The following is a 21,903-nucleotide window of genomic DNA, read 5'->3' as shown; positions in this document are numbered from 1 at the left end:
TCTTCACGGCTGTGGCGTGCTTTCAGCAGCTATTTCCTAATATGGTAATCGCAGTGCGTATGCGCTAGTGGTGACCCATGTTTCGTGGTGTATGTGAGTGCCGTGTGCATTTTCGGGGTCACAATGCGCTGAATTCCAGTTCCTGTTTACTTCTTAAATATTCCTACTATCCTGTTCGTTACAAAGTCTATATATTAAGATTGTCATATTGGTTACTCGTCGTTTGTTAGTTTCACAGCGTGTAACTATATAAAATTGCGTATGTATTATAATTGATTACTGTCGTTATTCACCTGGAGTACAATAGCGATTGTTTATGAGACATAGTTGCTATTTGCTTGACATTATTAGAATCGCGCTGCTGCGAATATTCTTAGTTGTTTGTGTTATAACTATCATAACAGATTTAGGGTATTTAACAATTTGATAATTCATAGTCTTAGAGCAGGTTTACATGTGTGCTTTCGTATATAATTCTCTTCTGTAATTATTAATTCTTATATTGATATAAATCGGCTTAGAAGCTTCCAGAACGTTTCTCTTATGTTTGTCGGTTGCCTGTTATTGGGCGTTGCCACGTATGCATCTTTGAGTTTATTGCGAGTTGATTTACCTTCAATCGTTTCGTCGGTAAGTTTCCTAATGTGTTCTCTAGATGAAGCTCTGTATGGCTCCACATTGGGGATCTGTATTGCCTTCAAAACGTTGCGCGTGTTGCCTACAACACGGCGTTACGGAGAAGAGTATAGTTCATGCTGAATAATTAGTATTCACGGTTTTGAAGGTTTTGCAGTCTCTAGTTTTATGGATTATTGCAGCAGTGCTATCTTTACATCATAATGGTTATACATTTATCTATGTTTTTACAGTCTTCTATACTCCAGGCTATATGGTATAGCGTAAGTTGCTTATAGTATAGCTCTCAGCTCCGAATGCACAAATGGCATTGTCGAGTGCTATATAATAATTGGATGTAATCGTGTTAGTTAATTATGGTGTTAATATGATAGTGATATATAATAACGTATAATAATATTATAGCTCTTTGTAGTGCGAAGATCTCGTAACTTGGTTTTTAAGCTTTGGTTAGTGAATGTCATAGTTATTTCCATCTAGGGATATTCCAAATAGTTAGACAGTTGTTTTAATTCCTTATGGTTACAAGATTCTCGTACTTCGAGTTTGGTTAGTTGATAAAAGTAACATGCAGTAATAACAGTCGATAAAACATACGGACGTTTCGGTCGGATGTTACAGAAGGACTATAAACAGAGAGAAACCTCTATAAATACGGGTGTAACTCACAGATAGTTGCCTGCCGGCAGGGTCATGCGTGCACGCATGTGACGGTCACATCACAAACTTGCGACAGAATACTACCTGGGTATAAAAAAATTACCGAACAAAATTGTAACCATAATTTCATAACACAAGATTAGAGGGTAGAAAATGTCGTCAATTTACGGTAAAATTACGATATTTTTTCATTAATTTCACTGAGAATTTTAATACTAGTCCGTGTTCGTAAATTGGCTGACAGTACTGAAAATTCCTTAGGACAGAGTCAGAGCTATCCACGAACTTGGAAGCGCAAAGGAGATAAAAGATTGCTGACAGTACCAGTGTTCCTAACCGTCACATAATTATAGTAGATGTCACATAAATATGAACTTCGTACTATATAACATAGAACTTTCATTATGTGACGGAAATCTACTATAATTTAGAAATTTGTATAAAAAGAAGTTTTTTTTTGTAATACAAAAATTGGCGGGACAAAATTCTTTAATACTTTTCGAAAAAAAAAGATTTTTAATACTTTTCAAAAGAAACGTATTCAAATCTTTTCGCGCTAGGCAAAAAATTGTCAGCGCCATTCACCATAATGTGGTTTTTAATTTTAACCACATTATTGCGGAGGGCGCTGACATGCACGGTTCGGGCTCAGGCGCGTTGGTGTTGATTTGAGCGCCCCGTTTCCCGCTTCCCGCCAGTTCCTGCCGTCATTCCTAGTGTGTACAAAAATAATTCAAATAAGTACCTTCTGGTCATTCGTACAATTAAATGTAAGTACGCACGCGTATTGTAATGGATAGGGATAATATACTTATGAAAATAATATTCCGTGATTTTATTGCATTATTAACATTTTCAAAAAAGTACTATAATTTTTTGTTCGGTACTATAATGCTACGGCCCTGGTCACATAGCCCCCCACGGACGGGTTGGGAACACTGGACAGTACTGTCAGTCAATTTTCGAACACGGCCCTAGTGAACACTATATTTCAGGTACATACTTTGATTTGTTGGCGTTCAACCGCGCTCTACGCCACTGCGCTTCTATATGAACCCACCCTAACTATCCTATTCTAGCGGTTCTCCATTTACGGAGCTTGGCAAGGATCAGCGTTCCTAACCTTTATGCAAGATTGTGGTCCACTTGGACATACTTTTGATAACTTTAAAAACTGATTCTTCCCGGCCAAAAAATATGGCAGGTGGTAAAAACTCTCAGGGAGGATTCCAACCGGTTAGTATTAGACTTAGAAATTCCAACATTAGCTCACTCAACGTAGTTCATCCTATTATAACCTGACTTAAATTTTTAATTGCTAGGATTCTGATGTCCACATTACTTACGAGGATCAGCAAAAGATTAACAAATTCGCCAGGCACAACGCAAAGCTAGAAGATTACAAAGATGAATTAAAATCGAAGCAGGTATTTATATTTGTATATGGTTTCTAAACCAACAATAATATACCTGATTTTTGAGTGTTGTTAAAACTACTCATCCAAATGAAGCTTTATGAAGCTTGGCATAGCCAAGTTTGGGATTGGCCAGGAAGCTTTGGTATAAAAAATTCTTACTTTTACCAACTCGACTAACGTTTTAATCCCAAAAGTGAAACCGTAAAAAATATAGGATATTGCCATTGAGTCTACATCATGATAGTTTCCAACGAATATCTATAGGTGTTTGTCTTCGGTGATGAATGTTATGCATTATTTGGTCATGGCAGCATTCGAAAAACTCATCTCTTAAATTTTCGACTTTCAGAATGACATAAAAAATCTTGAAGATGCCTGCGATGAACTCTCCCTCTTTGATGACGATGTGAAAATACCGTACCTCATTGGAGAAGTATTTGTAGATCAGGATTTTGAAAAAACCCAGGTTATCCAACTTTATTATCACTAGTTCTTACAATTTAATTGGCAAATATGGATATACAGGGTGTTGAAAAAAGGTGGATACACCTGGATAGCACGAAAACGACGTAACTTAGAGATAAACTGATGATAGATTTCCGAATCTCGGGCCCAAACACTAATATTACCATGGGATTCCCAGTTTATCTCTAAGTTACTTCGTTTTCAGGCTATCCAGGTGTATCCAGAATTCTTTAGTATCGAAATTGACCCTACGTCACTAGGAAGGGGCTTATGACCCCAGCGATGGTTAATACGTATTCGGACGTAAAATTTCCCGCTGAATCCAAATTCGAACGAAAAAATTGGGTTTTCCATTTGAAATTTCAAAGCTGGGCCTCATAAGGCCCCCCTGGGCCCATCTGGTCCAAAAACTAATATTACCATTGGATTCCCAGGGAAAAATTATTCGGGAATCTATTATCAGTTTATCTCTAAGTTACGTCGTTTTCGTGCTATCCAGGTGTATCCACCTTTTTTAAATACCCTGTATAAAAAACATCAAGTTCAACCCATGTTTGAATATACCTCAGTGAATCTGATTATGTTAAGACTTTCTATTACACATTTTCAAAGTTTTATGAAAATTCTATAAAATTTCCAAACTGGTCCAGAGATAATTTACGTTATTTTGCTGAGATCATTGAATGGCATTGCTCCGATACTTGATATTAACCGTTTCAAATTAATTGTGAATAATTGAAACTTGAATGATCCATCCTTGCTATTATTCTGTTTACAATATGATAATACTTGTTAACTCGTAAGTGCTGGAAATAATTATATATCGAAATAAAATTACAAAATTGCAAAACCCATCCGCTTGCAAAACCTTGGAATGAGAGGACTTGGGTTGAAAACTGCAGCAAGTCGAGGAGTACCTGAGCCTCCAAAAAATCTAAGAGTTGTCACATTGCTCAGACACAGAATTAAAATGCTGAAGTTTGAACCCACTCTAAGTACATTTATGCCAGGTTTTCTCCAGCTGTGCTCCTTTATCATGCACATATTGGTATTTACAATGAACCTTTCAAAGTAGTTGCAGACGTATAATGATGGTTACTGGCCATTCATCCCTTATCCAACATAACCTAACAATAGCTTCTGGGTATATACCCTGCTGGGTGTGGCAGGATAGGTAGTGATTGTTATTACTATTACTATTACTACTATTCTTATCATATTGTTATAATTACAATGTAACTATTTGAACTGCAAGATCAAAATTTCTAGTATTTTCTAATTATCAAGTTGTTTTCTATACCAAATAGAATGAAGGTAAGGTGGATTATAATCGTACCTTTGACTAGGTAATGAAAATTTGTAATATATAATTGTGTGAAGCTGCCTCTAGCAATTAGAGGTGAAGGTAAAATACTCTAACGTTGATTAAAATAAGGCAGTGAAATTCAAGAGTCAATGCTTTACGATTCTCAAAAATAGGTAGCTAGTAGATGTATAGAATCTTATGCCTGAAATTGGACTGCATTATTCTAAGTATAACAAATTTAGTGTTTGCGGTAACTAGTTTCAAATTCATCCTAATTTCATTTGTAATAGATGGAGAGCCAGTGACAAAAAAAATCACGTTTTTTGACCATACATATTTTCTATCCTAATATATTCTTCAAACATAGTTTATACGGAATTTTGAAGTCTGGTTACCTTGTGGTGTAGTCTTTGGCTTGGAAGTGGGCCTAAAACGGGTAAAAAAAAGAGATGCAAGAATGTGAAATGACCAAGGCTGAACTTGTTTTTTTCTAATAGCTAATGATGTTTTATTTACAAAATTAATAATGCTAGACACTTGGGTAAGGACCAAAGTACTGCCTGACTCAAACGGCAACTTGTTGTTGTTAAATGATTCGTTTATTTTCAACTTTCGAGTAGAAATGGCAGTAACTACACTTGTAGAAAATTCAATTTTCCACAACTTTGATTGCAAAAATTTTTCGTCTACAATCGATATTTTCTAACTTGAATCTGAAAAAAGGGAGTCAAATTGGATTTTGTTGTGACATCACGAATAGTGAATTCCACGAATTTACTTGTGAGTAGTAAAACAGGAGGGGGTGATGGGGGTGAAAACTGACACGTAAACAAGCCAAGATGACGAGTACAACAAATTGAGGAAATTGTTACTATAATAGTGGATCCAGAATTAGGCCCACTTTTTGCTGGTAAGCAGGCTGTTGTTCCATCTCCTTCCATCTTACTTCTTGCATTTGAACATCACCACGAATCCGCCATGTATCGACTAGTTTCAAAGAACCATCTTATTATTTGATGGGTCTTCATACTGCCAATATATGTTACATTTATTTATCACAACTAACACGTCTATATGTTTTGTTTGTGTCAGAAATCATTGGAGGAAGCAAAAGCAAAGAAGCAAGCAGAAATTGCAGAGCTGGAAAGTAAATCCTCAGAACTCAAGGTAGTAATGAGCGATTTGAAAGCACAACTCTACGCTAAGTTTGGCACACACATCAACTTGGAAGCGGAAGATGAATAGTTTATATAATGCAATTATAATTAAGGTCTAATTTTTAGTTATTCAAGCAGTTGAAGATATGGTTTCAATTATTTTCATACGTACTGCTTATTAATAACCCTCACCGTTATCATTGTTCTCAGTACTCATCAATTTTTACAATTTCAAAAATAAAAAAATTTCACTGCTGCATAAACAATTGTCACAGTGAAGGAAACTAGGTAATATCAAAATGTAGTTTTTCAGTAATTAGCTCTGTACTGAAATATATTAATTGAACACTATTTCTGGCATATAAACATATAAGTTAATTGTATTCATAAGGTAAAGATACGTAATCTTTATTAAATTCCATTTGTTTTAGAAGTATTAGTTTGGCTATTTATTTGATATTGATTATTCTTTAATAGAAGCTTGTATCTATACGAACAACACAATAAACATCTGCTTACACTATCAACTAGCAGTAAGTATAGCAAGGCCATAATAATAAAATCAAAGTCTTTCTCGAGTACACCAAGTAGTCACATGGTAGACGTACCATGGCAAGTCGGTGAAAGTATCCGTTACTCTAGTGTGTTAGATATGGATCACAAACTATTGCCAGAATTGAAATATTTGAACAAATTTACCTAAGAATCGCTGATTGACATGAACAGTTTTTCGTATGGTTGCTGAACTATAGATTCGATGTCAAGAATAAAATTTCAAATATAATAGCCTGTGAAAAAATTTTCTAATAAGCCCAGATATAACTAGATATGAAATGTCCATATCAGGCCTGATATGAAAATTAGGCAGATCTGAACATAGACGGACAGATCAAACTACATCAGTTTATATATAGCCTGTTATAAAAATTGGCCAGATCTGGTCTTACATGGATCGATTAGATTATATATGGTTATATCTAAGTATTTCTCATACTCATGGAACACAGACATACACCTTCCACAACAATATCACGGAATACAATACACTTAAAACTTCAATTTAGTACAATAAATTATACAGATCTGCGATACATTTATAACTAAAATGTAGAAATACCTGAGAAGTTTTTGGAAACTTCTATATATACTAAATTTGAAATATTTTATCATCTACGAGAAAGGCTGTCATGTTAAGATTGTGAATAACCCGTTAAAAAACAATTTTTCTGTATAACTGCGTTTAAAAAATGGATTTGATTTTTAAAAATCGAAATTATAGAGACTAGAAAAAAATTTCAATTGAATTTTTTGTATTCTTTATTAATTGGAACATGGAAAAACAGTTTCTTTTCAACAAGGATGACTATATGATCTGACATGGACATATTCTAATGGACATATATAATCTGATATTGTTATACATTTCTATATTAGAAAATATTTCACCAAAATATACAAAATCATATGCAGACATATCCGGCTGTATGTATTAAAACTTGATTTTTCATTGATATTCTCTGATATGGACATATATTGAAATATCAGCTCATATATGAATATGACCATATCAGAAGACTTGCTGCCGAGATAAAAAAAGCTATTGTAGCCATATGTAGCCGGATATAGCTGTAAATGCTTAGATTTCATTACCTGATATAGCCTTATGTAACCTGATACGACCATATATAGATTGATATGTCAATAAGGAAATCAAGTTTTAATACATGCAGCCTGATATGGTCAGATATGTTCGCATATGATTATGTATATTCCGGTAAAATATTTTCTGATATAACATTACATATAAATTTACATCACGTCATATTAAGCTATATCAGACTACATATGGGCTTATCAGAAAATTTTGTCATGGGAGTACAAATCGCCAAATGTTGAAGGGTGTCTACGAAACTCCTTACTCGAGGATTTTCAAAGTTGCAAGATTCCGTATCCTATATCAGAAATGGGAAATTCAAAGCGGCAAACTTTATACCTAATCGTAAGTAACACACATTCAACCCATATTATGATTATTGCCGACAGAAAATTAAGTCAACTAATTTGTACCCAATAAATAGCTTGAATTTGTATAAATAAATTAACTTTACGGCACCCCGAGGCACATTGCTAACAGCTACCCATACTCTGTAAATGGGGGCTTGCCATACCAACTCACAAATGTTTCACCCTTTTGCGGATTCCGACGATCCGACCTTACATGAGACTGCATCATGAGGCTTCGGTATTTATTTGGGAAATAACAGATCGAAGATTGGAAATATCATATCGATGTAAAACGGCGTTCGAACTTGCGATCGGAAGTAGCTGCTAATGACAATCGATACACAAGTTTAACTTGTGAAGAATATATTAATTTCAGAATAATATGGTCAAAGACGTCGAAACTAACGTTAAATCGGAAACGTTTTTCCAAACTGGTTATGCATTACAGTGACCAGTGTTATTTCTGTATGTGGAAAAAATTATCTTGAGATCGTGCCCATAAAAGAATGACAAATATCGGTTTTTAATTTTTTTAACAATGACGCACTTTCAGAAAAAATCATAGAAAATTACACAAAACCAGACATTCAAGCTGTCGAAAAGAGAAGGTGGTCACTAGCTAGAAACCACCGGAAATCAGCAATCTAAATGTTCAAGAATTTTTAGACGCTCGAGTTTGCTACTGAAAAACCTGAAAAAAATCCTTGACATGTGTACAGATGTCTGCTAGATTTGTAATTTTCTTCATAATTTTCGGAGTTAAAATGGCGGATTTAACGCAAAAAGACTGAAAATCGCGTTTTTTTACGATAACTTCGTACGAAATGGAGTTAGAAGGCTAAAATTTGGTATGGGTCAATCATTCTCCAATAGAAAACAGAAAGTCACTTGCAGAATCCATTCCGAGCGGGGGCATTTTTGGTACGCGGCTATACCCTCTAGGCCTCTAGACTAAAATACACCTTTTAAACTGTAGCATGTGTCAAGGGTTTGATTATATAGGTATTGACTTTATATTGTTTTTGTAGGTTTGTGTAATAGTCTTTTATTTTATTTCCAGTCCAATTTTATCAGTAAAATAGTGTTTCGTAGAATTTTCTACCTCTCCGCTACCTATGTTTTTAATTCTTTCTTAAACACCACCTTACTCTTCTTACTAATATCTATTAGTATAATATGGTTCCATAATTCAGCTGCTATTTATATTTCTTGTTGTATTTTGGCAGTCTGGATCAACTTGATTGTTACACCTTCATTGGTGGTTGATCTAGTATGGGGTTCGTGAATTTTTCTTCGTGTGTCTTTCTTTCTGTTGCTGCGTGTACTGTGATCAGGACATTGTTTTTATAAATGTTTACCTGATATCTAGTGTATTTAATTCTTTGATCAAAATGTGTATCGAGCAGTCTCTTGGTTTTTTGAAAGCAATTCTTATTGTTGGTATAACTTTCTGTGCTTGAATTAGCGCTTTCAGATTTCTTTTGTAAATTCTTCGCCAACGTATCATTCCGTAATCTATAACCGAATTAACGGGGGTGGCATATATTGCCTTCCTTGTTTCGGTGTTTACAAAAAATTTTATGTAGAAAAAGGCGTGTATTTCTTTTCTCATTTTATTGGCAGTGTCTTGGACGTGGTAATGCCATTTTAAGTTTATGTCGTTTTATATTTCGAGATGTTTGAATTTTTTACATCTTGCATTCTTGTTTCATGGTTGCAGATGTGGCTGTGTATTGAGTGTTTTTCAATCCATTCTTTTTTTGTGTTCGTTCGGTTGATTTGAGAAGCTATGCATTTTGTTTTATTCATATTGATGGTCTAATCGTAAGTAGGGTGTCTAGTGTCAATGATATATCAAATTCCCTGACATTTCTAGGTTTTCCAGATGTAAATAGACATTTTCTAGGACTCATTTCAATCTAACTGATTACTATCTGAATAAATTAATTCTCTACTAATAAATTCACTTTTTTCATGCAAATTAGTTGAAAGTAAGTACTACTCTATTATATTGGAAAAAAAATTATTGTAAGATACATTTAATCGATAAAGAGGAAGGGCACAGTGACCCTGCTTAGCATTAAACAAAATTCCAAAAGCTGTTTACATTGTTAAGGATACTATCTGCAACTCGGATAAAATAGGTGTTAAAATCACGAAAGGTGAGATGTTTGCACTGTGCCGTCAGGTCTTTAAATTGGCTACAGTCATTAAGATCAAGAGAGCTTGTGAACTTGGCATGCATAGGACTTGTCCAAGATACATGTAGTCTGTCTCAGCTCTTACTATACCACAGTGGGAAGGACGGACGTCTCAGATATTTACCAGGAATGTAGCAGAGAAACAGCTCAAAGAGCATACTATAGAAGCAGTCGCTTATGGTGTCGGCATCCAATATTCCAGAGAAGACGTCTGACCAGACCACCTTGGACAGTTCAACGGCAATATGGAAGAACGTGACATTTCAAATTGTGCTAGAAGAACGTGACATCTCAGATTATGCCAGAAGTACGTGACATCTCACATTGAGAAAGAAGAACGTGACGACCGAGTTTAAATTTTAGTCGTGATGTCACGTTCTTCTTTCACAATTTGAGATCCCACTTCTTGTGTCACAATCTGAGATGTCACGTTCTTCTGGCACGATCTGAAATGTCACGTTCTTGTAGCACAATCTGAGATGTCATGCTCTTCCATACTGCCGACGAGTTCAGAGCAGATCTTGAAATAATCACTTGGCGAAATCAAAAACGAGTTTCCTGAAATCTATAGCGGGCTTGAACTTACAGACTACTCAGATATCAAGTGGCGCATGGAATTTATCACACTTGACATGAGAATAGATAAACTGAGAAACCTAAAAATTCTTGGACGTAGAAAAGACAAGATCGAGTGCTTTAGTGGCAGAATTACAGACATTATTAAACTAGACAGTGCCCAGAGCATTGAAAAAGTCAGAGATGATGGAGGCGGATTCGTCCTATGTCAATCCAGGTAAATTATAGTCGCTGCAAAGTAGGAAATCAAAATCCGAGTTATTCAATGCAAGCTAGTTTAATGCTATCGTTTCAACAACCTTGACACGTTTTTTCGTATCGTTCATCATCACCTAACAATTTAAACGAATATAATTTTGATCTCAACGCTACAAATTCTGACATTTTTTCATTTACACTCATCTTTCATTAAACAAAATACTTTTTGTTATTTATGAACAACATTTCGTAAACATTACCTGGCGGATAATCGGAATGTTCAAATTTATTGAAGTTCTGTTTCATGCATTCTCATATGTCAGGAACGCTAAATTGGTACATAAGGATGTCGGTATCAGTGTACATCAATTTTGATTGGTATTCAACATTGCTTTCCACGTAATTTTAGCGAAAATCGCAAATATTAGTTTTGAAAGGTTTAAGATGAAGAAATCTGTTTATAATGGTTTGCTTAGCTTAATGTTTGTTTTATTCAATTCTATTATTACCATATCTTGATCAAAAACTGTATGACTATGGAACAAACCCCGCAATAATCTTATGGGAATTGGGTTTTAGTGAAATCATCTGGACTATTTACCTATATGCTGCAGATCTTGGCATTGTAAACAAAAATCTCCACGGCCACGACCCTCCCGTATGACTAGTTTCGGCGCTATAAAAACGTTCATTCTATATCCAGTATTCCTTTGTGCAAGAAAAACTACGAAAAAAAGTATTATTTCTAATAAATGAAACTTGGGCATTTAACCGGACACGGCCACTTTAAGTTTATGGACTCATCCCCTCTTCCAACCTCAGTGATTTTACCTGTAGATGACGTTATCTGGTGGAACCTGGTGCAAATAGGCGTTTTCAGTTCTCCTATGGGATAATGGAGATGAACAAATAGTGAAGAATAATTAATAATAATACATAAGCTCTCTCTGCTGTGTAAAAATATAACAAAATAAAATTCTGGCAATCGAAAATAACTATAGCCCCCATTCTCCCATCTGCGCAGATTTACGCTCCTTGTCGTTGTCCTCCAGGGTGTTCAGGTCAAGATGTTATCTGCTCTTTTGTCCATAGAATTTGGATAACTTTTTGCAAATATTTATTTTTGATCCAGCCCTTATGGTATGACGTAAGGTAGATACATTTTCATGTGTCGTTATTGGTGTCTACCGCTATTTTTCCAGCTACCAAAGTATCTGTTATGTATATAGTAACTCAAAATATCATTTCCTGCTGCCACGCTAAAAACTAGCGCTTATAAGAGTACGTTTTTCAATTGATTTTTTTAATCCTTTGCGCCCGTACCGTTGCGCTCTTCCGTACTGGAGGCCAGGCAGATTTCCATATCAATTATCAGCGATGTTAAGAGAGTATAAGATGGAAAATTTTCTTTATGAAATGACGTAACTAGAGTGGCCATTAACTCTTAGACTATAGCAGGCTTAACCCTTATGTGCGCATCTAACTTCTCCTACGTCGATGCGCACCCGGGGTACCCGGGTACCCACCTCCAGTTTTAATTACTCTTTGAGTTCAGATGTGAACAGAGTAAACATAATTAAAAAGTAGTTAAGCTATGTTTACGTTTAAAAATAGCGTGTAGTTGCCACAAACAGAGATCGAAATTTTGTTGTTCAACTTGGCCCCTGACAAAATGATGCCTCACATCAATGTGCTCTGTTCTTCTATGAAATATTGGATTTGACAAAATCTTTGGATGCTTTGATTATCATTATAAACTACTACCGGTTCCTTTGTATCCATTATCTCTGTTCGCGCCACTTTACTATTATTATATTAGTTTGTAAACTTATCACAGCAAATACTTTAGTTTCGTTATATTTGTATGTTACACCTATTTACCACGTATAAGGTGACTAAGGAGTCACATACAGTAGATTTACTTTCTTATTCCACATGACGAGTAGTTCAACGTTATAGTAATTCAAATTATGTACTTATTGCCCACGTCAGAAATTCGTGGGCCGATACTCGAATCGGCAGTTACGTACGTTCGCTTGGCCGGTGAGGGCGCAGCGCAAGTTAGTTAGTCTCGAGCGCTCGAATAGGTAGGACGCGTTAGGTTTTCCTCAGACACGCGCGTCGATTATTTCGTCTCGCGTAGTTTTAAGATTTATCCGTTTAACACGGTCGGGGGAGACGTGTTTCACCCTCCGGTTGGGCCGGGGGTGTCGCGTCTCCCTGGGCGAGCGTCATTGCTTCAGCGTTGGTTCCCGAGACGTCGGGACCGCTGTTTGCACGGCATTGGGCCACCTTGACGCTCCCCACTCCCTGCTTCCACGAGTGCGTGGAAGTTGCGGAGCACGGTTTCTCATGGAGACTTAGATAAGTTGGCTTAAGATCATTGAATGATCATTCAATATAGTTGACACGGAACGCACCAGCGGCTGTATTATCCTGTTTTATGATGATCTGATTGGCAGTTAATAAACACTGGTCTTGCTTCGGCTTTTCCCTCTGCATCGTGAGGGTTTTTATGCCGAAGCAAGCGTCTTGTCTTTCCCGCGAAATTGTGTTATTTATTTATTCACCCTCTCACTCACTCATCCCATCCCGATTGAAGTTAGAGAAGAACTCTGGTCAAACGACCAAAACAATCTCTTTGAACAGACCTTTTACAAATAATACTTCTTTTGTCGCATCACTTATTGCTAAGTATTGAGCCTGGGTGCTTGATAAGACTACCGTTTTTTGCTTACGTGATTTCCAACCGATAGCTGCATTTGCAAACATATGATATCCCGTATATGATTTCCTATCCTGTACATCACCTGCCCAATCAGCATCAGCGTATACTTTTATATTGCTATTACTTTTCTTGTAAGATAAGCTATAATCAACAGTACCTGCCAAATACCTTAGAACTCGTTTTGCGGCTATCCAATCTTTTTCAGCATACTTAGCATTGTATTGGCTGAGTACGCAAACACTGTGAGCTATGTCCGGTCGATTGCATACTGCTAAGTATGACTGTTTTTGTAGTGACTGGTTTTGCTTGAGACATGTCGAAGCGTCTCAATATCTTTTTTGTGTATTCTCTCTGACTGAGAGTTAATGTTCCTGCTTTTTTATCTCTTAATACTTTCATGCCTAAACACTTAGAAATCTCACCTAGATTCTTAACATTATATCTACTATCTAATAGCTTTACAAAATCCTTTTTCTCCTGTTTGTTATTATTAAATAGAAAGAAATCGTCGACATACAACGCAACTATTGCTAACATATTATCTTTCCTTTTAATATAAACACATGGTTCACTTTTAGATCTAATGTAGCCAGCTTGTTCTAACGTGACATTAGTTTTTTGATTTCAAGCTTTGCTTTCCTGTTTTAGACCGTAAATTGTTTTCCTTAGTCGACAAACTTTTTCTGTATTTACTTCTACAAGCCTCTCCGGTTGCTCCATACAAATCTTTTCATGGAGTTCCCCGTGAAAAAAAGGCGTTGTTATGTCCAAGTGATTTATGTCTAGATTCGTTTCGGTTGCCAAGGCGAGAATAATAACCTTATTGTGGAGTGTCTAATTACTGGAGCAAATGTTTCATCATAATCTACTCCATATTGCTGGCTGAAACCTCTTGCCACCAATCTTGCTTCATGCCTCTCAACATCTCCGTCAGCTGTTCTTTTTACTTTTAAAAATCCACTTACATTTCACATTTTTATTCTTGGGTCAGTCTACTAATTCCCAGACATTATTGTCGTGAAGTGAGTGAAGTTCAACATCCATGGCCTTATGCCATGCCTTCGCGTTTGGTCACTCTAAAGCTTCTTTAGCCGTTTTAGGTTTGCTCTCGGATCCTTGAACAAAAGTCTGGTAAGTAGTGTAATCATTCATCCGAGTCGGTTTGTTTCGAATTCTTCCAGGTCTTGTTCCTTCTGCTTCTGGAATTTCCTGCATTACAGTTTGATCTTCTGTTTCTGAAATTTCTTCTTCTTCTAAAGTTTCATCTGGCAAAACTTGGGTTTGCACTTCAATAATCTTTGGTATATCTTCATTAATTTGATGACTTTCTTTATTTACAGGGTTAGCAACTTTATGCTCTTCTTCAATGAAGATCACATCACGTGTTTCTATTACTTTGCCTGGAGTTCTAGAGTTAGCCAACCGAAAGCCCTTAGTCTCTTCACTGTAGCCGATCATGACATATTCCTCCGATTGGTTGTCTAATTTTACTCACTTTTCTTTCGGTATATGTGCATATGGTCTGCAGCCAAACACTTCCAAGTGACAGAGATTTACTTTGTTGCTCTACCATACTTCTGCTGGTGTTGCATTTGCTACTGCTTTCGTAGGAGATCTATTTTGACGTGATAACGTCTTATAAATCGATGAACACCGGCTGCACGGACGAAAAAGTGTCACGTTCCGCCTGCGTCTGAGCGTGCAAGCGAGAGCGCGGAACAAGCGATAGAGAGGCACGAACGGCTCAAGCGTCGGCTTGTACACATTTATCTCTCTTCTCGCGTGACGTCAGAGCTAGCAATTCGAATAGTTCTGCTACTTGAACGCTGCCACGCAAGCTTCTTCGAGAACTTACGTGTTTGGGGTTTATTTCTAAAATTTAATAAGATTCAATTGATTTTCTTCATAATTTTCAGTCGGATTTCATTTTGATCACCTCAATTAACTGTTTTTCTCAAAACAGCGGCATAATTTTACGTAAAAAAAATTTGATTATACAAAATAATGATAATTCAGTGATAATAATTCAATTCAATTCATAAAAGTATGCAATTTTTCATCAATGTTTCTTTATGACGTTATCACGTAAAACTATCGTCCGTAAACCGTCTTTACAGACAACCAATTTTTTTTTTAGGTAAATGGCTGAAAATCGTAAAAAATTGCAGTTATGAGAATGGAAAAAAATTTCTTTCACAAGATGAAGTACGTTTCACACAGATAGTATAACTGTATCTTATAAAACTAGTTAGATGAAGTCAGAGATTATATAAATGCAACAAATTTATATATAATTGATGTATCAAATTATTCACATAGCTGCGAAAACACCCCGGAACTATAAAGTGGAAAACACACTATGCAAGCTAATAAAAAGGCGAGTAAACAAAGAAAGAAGTAACACTTCTCTGGGCAGTCAATCATTGAAAGTACCTTGACCCCACGCAAAAATATAATAGCAACATTCCAGAAATATATCAGAATTACGTCCATGTGTGTACATATAACTTGCAAAATACTTCCCATAAATATTTCCCAAGTTGCAAATACAGACACAGACACATTTCTGACACATTTTTGACACGTTGCAGAAACATTTCATGCTACAAACGAAACATTTCTAATATATTTCGTGCCACGTGGGTGATTAATATGCAAAATAAAAACGCATTTTTGAAGTGACAGCAGGATTTGTAAGTTACCTTAACCTATCCTCTCTGGTCCCGAATGTCGATTTAAATGCTTATTTAAAGTCCGCTGTAATACTTCGTATTGTACTATCCGAGTTGGAATCGAACCGAGATCTTCACATTACTGGTTGCACGTCTTAACCACTACGCTATATTACCGATTACAAAACTTATCTAATTTTTCCTCTATTATTTTTGCCGTAGCAATAATGAAATTGAGAAATAATAAAATGGCTAATTATTTGAACAATATATTAAATCGATAATAGTGAAGTCTTACAAAGTAGTGACAATGTTAGGTGGCATGTTAAATATGTTCAAAATAAAATATATTTCAGAAATATTGGATACAGCATATTTGCATCGTCAAATATTTAAACTATTTTTGAAATAATGAAACTGTTTCATTTCAAATAACACATTCTTGAATTTTTTCCGAAATATCCGAATTTTATGTTGCAGTTGACATATTTTCGAAACTTTTCAGAAACACCCAAAATGATACGTTGCGATTGACAGATTTCTGAAATATTGGAAATGTTATATTGCATTTGAAATATTTTTGAAATATCGGTAATGTTAGCTTGCAATTGACATATTTCAAACTATTTTCAGAAATAGTCCTGAAATTATTTAATTTGAATCTAATATGTTGCAACATATCTGAAATATTTCTGACATATTTCGTGCTGTATGAGATTATTACGGATTTGCATAACTTTTACACGCATCACAAAAGCAAACATTTTTTTATCGGGCGTTGACTTTTTCATCCTAGTGATATTGTGTAGCATGCTTAGGAAAATTGTTGTCTGGATGAAGAACTGTATGCTTGGAAAAATTTTGAACGCATTTGAAATTGACAAGCATATTTGTTTTTTATTTCTGTCTTGCGGTACTGCTCTCTATTTTCGGATTCGTTAGTCTGAATACAGAAATAGATACATCGCATACAACACGGTCACTGACTCTGCTTTGCCGCATCTGAACGTATGCCAATCCATTTAAAAATTTCTCACCAGCGCATGTATCGAGTTTCATGATAACCGACAAGTTTTTAAGATGATAAAATGGTATCGTTTCATTTGACCGGATTTTATCACCCTCACTTTGTTACAGATATATTTAAAATATTTTTATGTATAAAAATGAATTATTAATTGTAATGTATGATCTCATGATATGTACGAATGTGTATGCCTACATTAGAGTTTTGCGATCAATTGAAAGAGCAATCAATTGAAATCTATGAGTAATCGCACAGCCTTATTCTATTCCAATTTATACAATTGTGCACAAAGTTCATAACTATTCATGGCCATTTACAGTATAATCAGATATGGCACGACTTTTTCCAACTAAGCCACACTTATTTTATATTATTAATTGGTTATATAGTAGTACTACTAAACCGCTCAGCAGTCAGGCGAAAAGGAGACTTTCGGGCCACTTTTGTGCTGGAAAAAAAATTTCACAGATTTATCCAATAATTCAGCGAACTCAAAATGATGATTTATTAAATTACAGTCAAACCGATGAAGTAAAAACATGTTTTCTTTTTAAATGCCCACATATGTGTCATGACACACAAGTGGCACGACTTATTTCTATTCACATGTGTGTCACTAACAGTCAAGAGGTTAAAGGTACTCTCTTTGAATTTGTGTACATTTTTTAATTTACTCGTTAGGAAACGGCTTTTTATTAAATCTGTATGTCATGGAAGATTGAAGTCGGGCAAAAAAAAATATTAAAATAAAAAAGTTATATTGCCTATCAACTATTGCAGTATATGTTATATTTTTGATGGCATCGCTGTGAATTTTACAGGGTATTTAGCAGTGTATTAGGGACGTTTAAAAAATTGGCATCGTGGAACTCGACATTCTTGCTGATTAGAAAAAAATATTTTACTTTGAAAGGTATATTAAAGTACATCTGATTTCTTCTTTTCCATATACTATTTAATGCGATACATGTTATATTCTGGCATGGTTATACATGGCATCAAGAATATAAGATGCATCTCATTAAATAGTATGTGGTCAAGAGGAACTCAGGTGCACCTTAATGCATCTTTCTTGGTAAAATATTCGTTCTATTCTGCAAGAATATCGAGTTCTACGATGCCAATTTTTTTATACATCCCCAATACACGGCCAAATACCCTGTAAAACTTACAATGAAATTAAAGGTGTCGCAGTGAAAGAAAAAAAGATCCATTTTCTTTTTTTGCTTAACATAGTCTCTTTGATGCAATTAAAGAACATAACATATGTTGCATTAAATAGTTCATGGAAAAACATAAATTTTTTACGTAAAAGTTTTTTTTGCCTGACTTCATTCTTAGGTTTACATACATGTTTAGGAAAAATTAAAAAATGTGTAAAAATTCACGGAGAGTACCTTTCAGTAGTAGTAGTACATTATAACCAATTATGGAACAAATACGAGGGGATGAAAAAAAGTGGCCGAGTTGGTGGAGAACGTCTCATATATACGAATACTCACACTGACATAAATGGTTATACATAAGTTACGTTGCATAGTGTTGTGTTAATAGGTCTGCTTTGAGTTGAACGATGTTACTAGTTCGTACTTATATACACCACCGCGGAGAACGTGGATCTCGGGTACAAAAATCTCTGACATAGAATAGCCGTGTTCTCGTGTTACGGGTAAGTTAAAAAATTGTTATAATAGAAAACAAAAGAGCACGGAAAAGTTATATGCTTGTGTAAAAATAATTCTGGTACTAAGTAACAATATAACGCGGATAGTAAGTACTTGACGACGAGCATATTTTCATCCTCCTGAATAAAACTAGTTTGAATTGCATTAATTTAATCGAAATAGTTGTTTTTCTTTTCTTCTCTGTCCGTTTGTTTACAAAATCTTCACATCAACCGAATTCAAGTCCTTCTAAGAAGCAATTGGAAATAATATAACGTTATTATAGGCATCATTAGAACACACTAAAATTCATTAGTGCATAAAGACTACCAGACAACAATGTTACGTTACTGGTATAATGCTCAGAATTTCAGCTTTGCAGATTATAGATCTGGCAATTACCAAAGGGATAATGAGTCGTATGATCTATCATTTTTAAACATATGAATTCTTTTACACTTATCAGTGTAAATCAGTTTTTAGAAAGCAAGACATATAAGTACAACATTATCTTACCTCACTTTCTCGAAACTGGTAGTGTTGGATTGTAAAAATAGGTTGACCAATGAGTCATCTAGAATAAAAATAAAATGTCAATCACGAACACCTTTTAAAATAACATGGTATTCAAGGACGCTTGGTTTAGTAGCTGCTGCTTAGTACATGTTAGAAATTCGTGCTGTACCATACAACGCTGATAGATTGTACGTCAAATCAAATATTTATTTATTTATTTATATATTTTCATGTGTGAAGCCCAAAGTGAAATGGAGGCGTTTTATTTTACGTATTAGTGAATATAATATATGCACAAGATCTCGTTCGTCAAGTACGAGCTGGTAAGAATACATTTTTAAATGATTAAATTAGCTTCTAAATCAACATCAGTACACTTATGAATAAGACATTAGGAAGAGAAAAAATTTGCTATTTGCCAGCATGTCACCCCCTAAAAGGTTTTCATTGGTTAAAATAAAGATTCTCGGCAAGGATGGGCGTTTTACGTTATGTAGAAGATTGTCCGCATTTGATTTTTCATTTTTGTTTACATTTTTTGACTTTATGAAGAATAATAGTGAAAAAATCTATTCTTATAAAATAGCACATTGAGATTGTGCAGAGTAACGATGAAAAATGTAAATCGCATTTTGACTTGCAATTTCTTGAATTCAAAATTAAATTAAAATATCTGAGATAGTAAGCAAGAAGATTTACGAAGAAATTGTAATTTTGCATTTTAAAAGGCATTAAAATTACGAAATAGTATTTCGATACTTTCTCACAATTCATGGGTATTCAGACTTATTGCGAAACGACTGACAAAATCATGGAAGTATGCATGGTACGTGGTAACGATTGACTGTTATTTTTGTAGGAAATTGAAAACCTTAGAAAACTGTACTTATTCGTTGTTGTATCATTGATCTTTATCAAGTTATAAAAAAGTAATGAAAAATAAAAACGGGGAAATAAAGTGAGGAAATTCTCACTGAGACATGTAGAACTACAATTATTTTTTCTAGTCTAAAATTTATATTGAGCCCAAAAATTACGTACCGTAACATAACGATATAGCGAACGGGAATTGCATTTGTTTAAATTAAACGTTTGTATCCAATTTGTACTATTTCATGAGTTAATTGAATTAATAATCAAAAAGCCGTTAGATACTCTGCTCAAACATCAACTGGAGACTTAATATTACTAATGTGAGACTTATGCATGAGGTAAATTGATATTTTGATCGATATACGCAAAACATTTTTTTAAAACACCATTATTGTTCATAAATTCAAAAATTTTAAATGAAAATGATCGATGAATTGCGGACCATTTTCCACATAACGCAGAATGCTAATATTTTCCTGAAATATTTCTTTGAACCTAAACAAACTTTTTAAGGGGTGCCATGGTGCAAAGTCGCATATTATTATATTATTATGTTTTCCTCAAACACCTCAATAGGACATACATATGTTCCATAAGACTTTGCACACTTAAAATATGTTTAAAACAATCAGTGTCACCTTACTTAGTAGTTACAAATTCCTTATAACGAAATTTACGCTCAGTTACTTGGGTTGTACAGTGCAGATCACATTACTACCATCTTGTCTGCCACTTTATCCCCTGGCAGAAGTATTTTTAGGCGTAATTATTTCATGAACTCCGCGAATGTCGTTAATCAATTCAGACACTCAGTAGCCTCCGCTTCCTTCGGGTGGTAATTTTAGTCTCACCTTAGTGTTGTTAGTACAAACTCCGTTAAGGATTGGCTAGATTCAATTCACACATAGCAAGTTTCCTATTACAAAATATATATGAAACAACAAGTTGATCGTTCACATAATTTACGACACAGAATACGAGAACTCTAAACCTATTTCGCCATTTCTGCCTTTTCATCGTACAAAGTATCTGAATAATTTTAACACGATTCTCAAAGCAGCAACATTAATAACGTGTTCTAATTGAATGGCAATGTGAAGATTCTTCATAAAATACTGATATCATATTTAATGCATATTTGTAACCGTACTGCATCTTGTCAGTGTAACAAGTTGGATTTACCTATTGTTCTGTGCGTCTTCCTGTTTATCGAAAGGTAATTCCAGTATTTTTATTGATCTTTGATATTTTTACACAAGTTGATAAACATTCTTTGACCTACTATATAGAAATCAATAATCCTAGAATATGTTAATGTTAATTACAGTTTTGTGATAGTAATTTTCACATTTATTAGATAATTGATTGCAGAATAACTTCGATGTGACGACCTTTGCCGTATAGAATCCGAAGGTTCAATAAAAATAATATCGCAGTTCAAAATAACATGGATCAAGCTAAACAATTGGTGTTGGCTTTGAAACAAAACAACAAATCGCACGTTGGGTATGGCTTGCAGCAAGAAAGTGAAGCACTTGTTAGTCACATTCTCCAAAATATGGTAAAATCAAGCCTTCCACGTTTCAAGCCTAAAATGAAAAATTCGAAAGATTCTATGAGGTATCGCGAAGAAGGTAAATACGGGTTCCTTTAATTACAAGTAATTAGATTTATTAGGTAACTATTCATACAAACTTTAACCGTAGAACTAATGTACGGGGTCGTGAACGACCCCAGCCATCTTTCAAACTGCACTTTTAAGGTCATGAAGTACTGCTACTTTTACTGATCGAGCAAACTCA

General features: G+C 34.9%; 2 protein-coding genes across 8 annotated transcripts in view; both read left to right on the top strand.

The window, feature by feature from the left end:
* The first annotated feature begins 2,356 nt into the window (after positions 1-2,356).
* LOC107223146 (probable prefoldin subunit 4) lies at positions 2,357-7,740 on the top strand. The gene is made up of 4 exons (XM_015662742.2): positions 2,357-2,532; positions 2,619-2,723; positions 3,064-3,180; positions 5,578-7,740. Exons 1-4 carry the CDS (start codon positions 2,494-2,496, stop codon positions 5,728-5,730), a joined length of 414 nt encoding a protein of 137 aa, XP_015518228.1. The 5' UTR covers positions 2,357-2,493; the 3' UTR covers positions 5,731-7,740.
* Positions 7,741-18,653: 10,913 nt separating this feature from the next.
* The window catches only part of LOC107223144 (SET and MYND domain-containing protein 4-like), a 75,518-nt gene continuing 72,268 nt past the window's right edge, over positions 18,654-21,903 (top strand). For 3 of the 7 annotated variants that reach the window (XM_046731727.1, XM_046731701.1, XM_046731721.1), the window contains exons 1-2: positions 19,353-19,551; positions 21,473-21,735. In XM_046731727.1, the coding sequence (XP_046587683.1) occupies positions 21,549-21,735 (187 nt within the window). In that variant the 5' untranslated portion in view covers positions 19,353-19,551; positions 21,473-21,548. Of the gene's footprint in view, positions 18,718-19,352; positions 19,552-21,274; positions 21,318-21,458; positions 21,736-21,903 lie in introns of those variants that run through there. The other 4 variants (XM_046731717.1, XM_046731708.1, XM_046731704.1 and 1 more) reach the window with 4 other exon arrangements.

The sequence above is a fragment of the Neodiprion lecontei genome, chromosome 1 (assembly GCF_021901455.1).
Source record: "Neodiprion lecontei isolate iyNeoLeco1 chromosome 1, iyNeoLeco1.1, whole genome shotgun sequence".
Taxonomy (NCBI): Eukaryota; Metazoa; Arthropoda; class Insecta; order Hymenoptera; family Diprionidae; genus Neodiprion; species Neodiprion lecontei.
The sequence above is the reverse complement of the archived record's forward strand: the minus strand, read 5'-3'. Positions and strand labels throughout refer to the sequence as shown.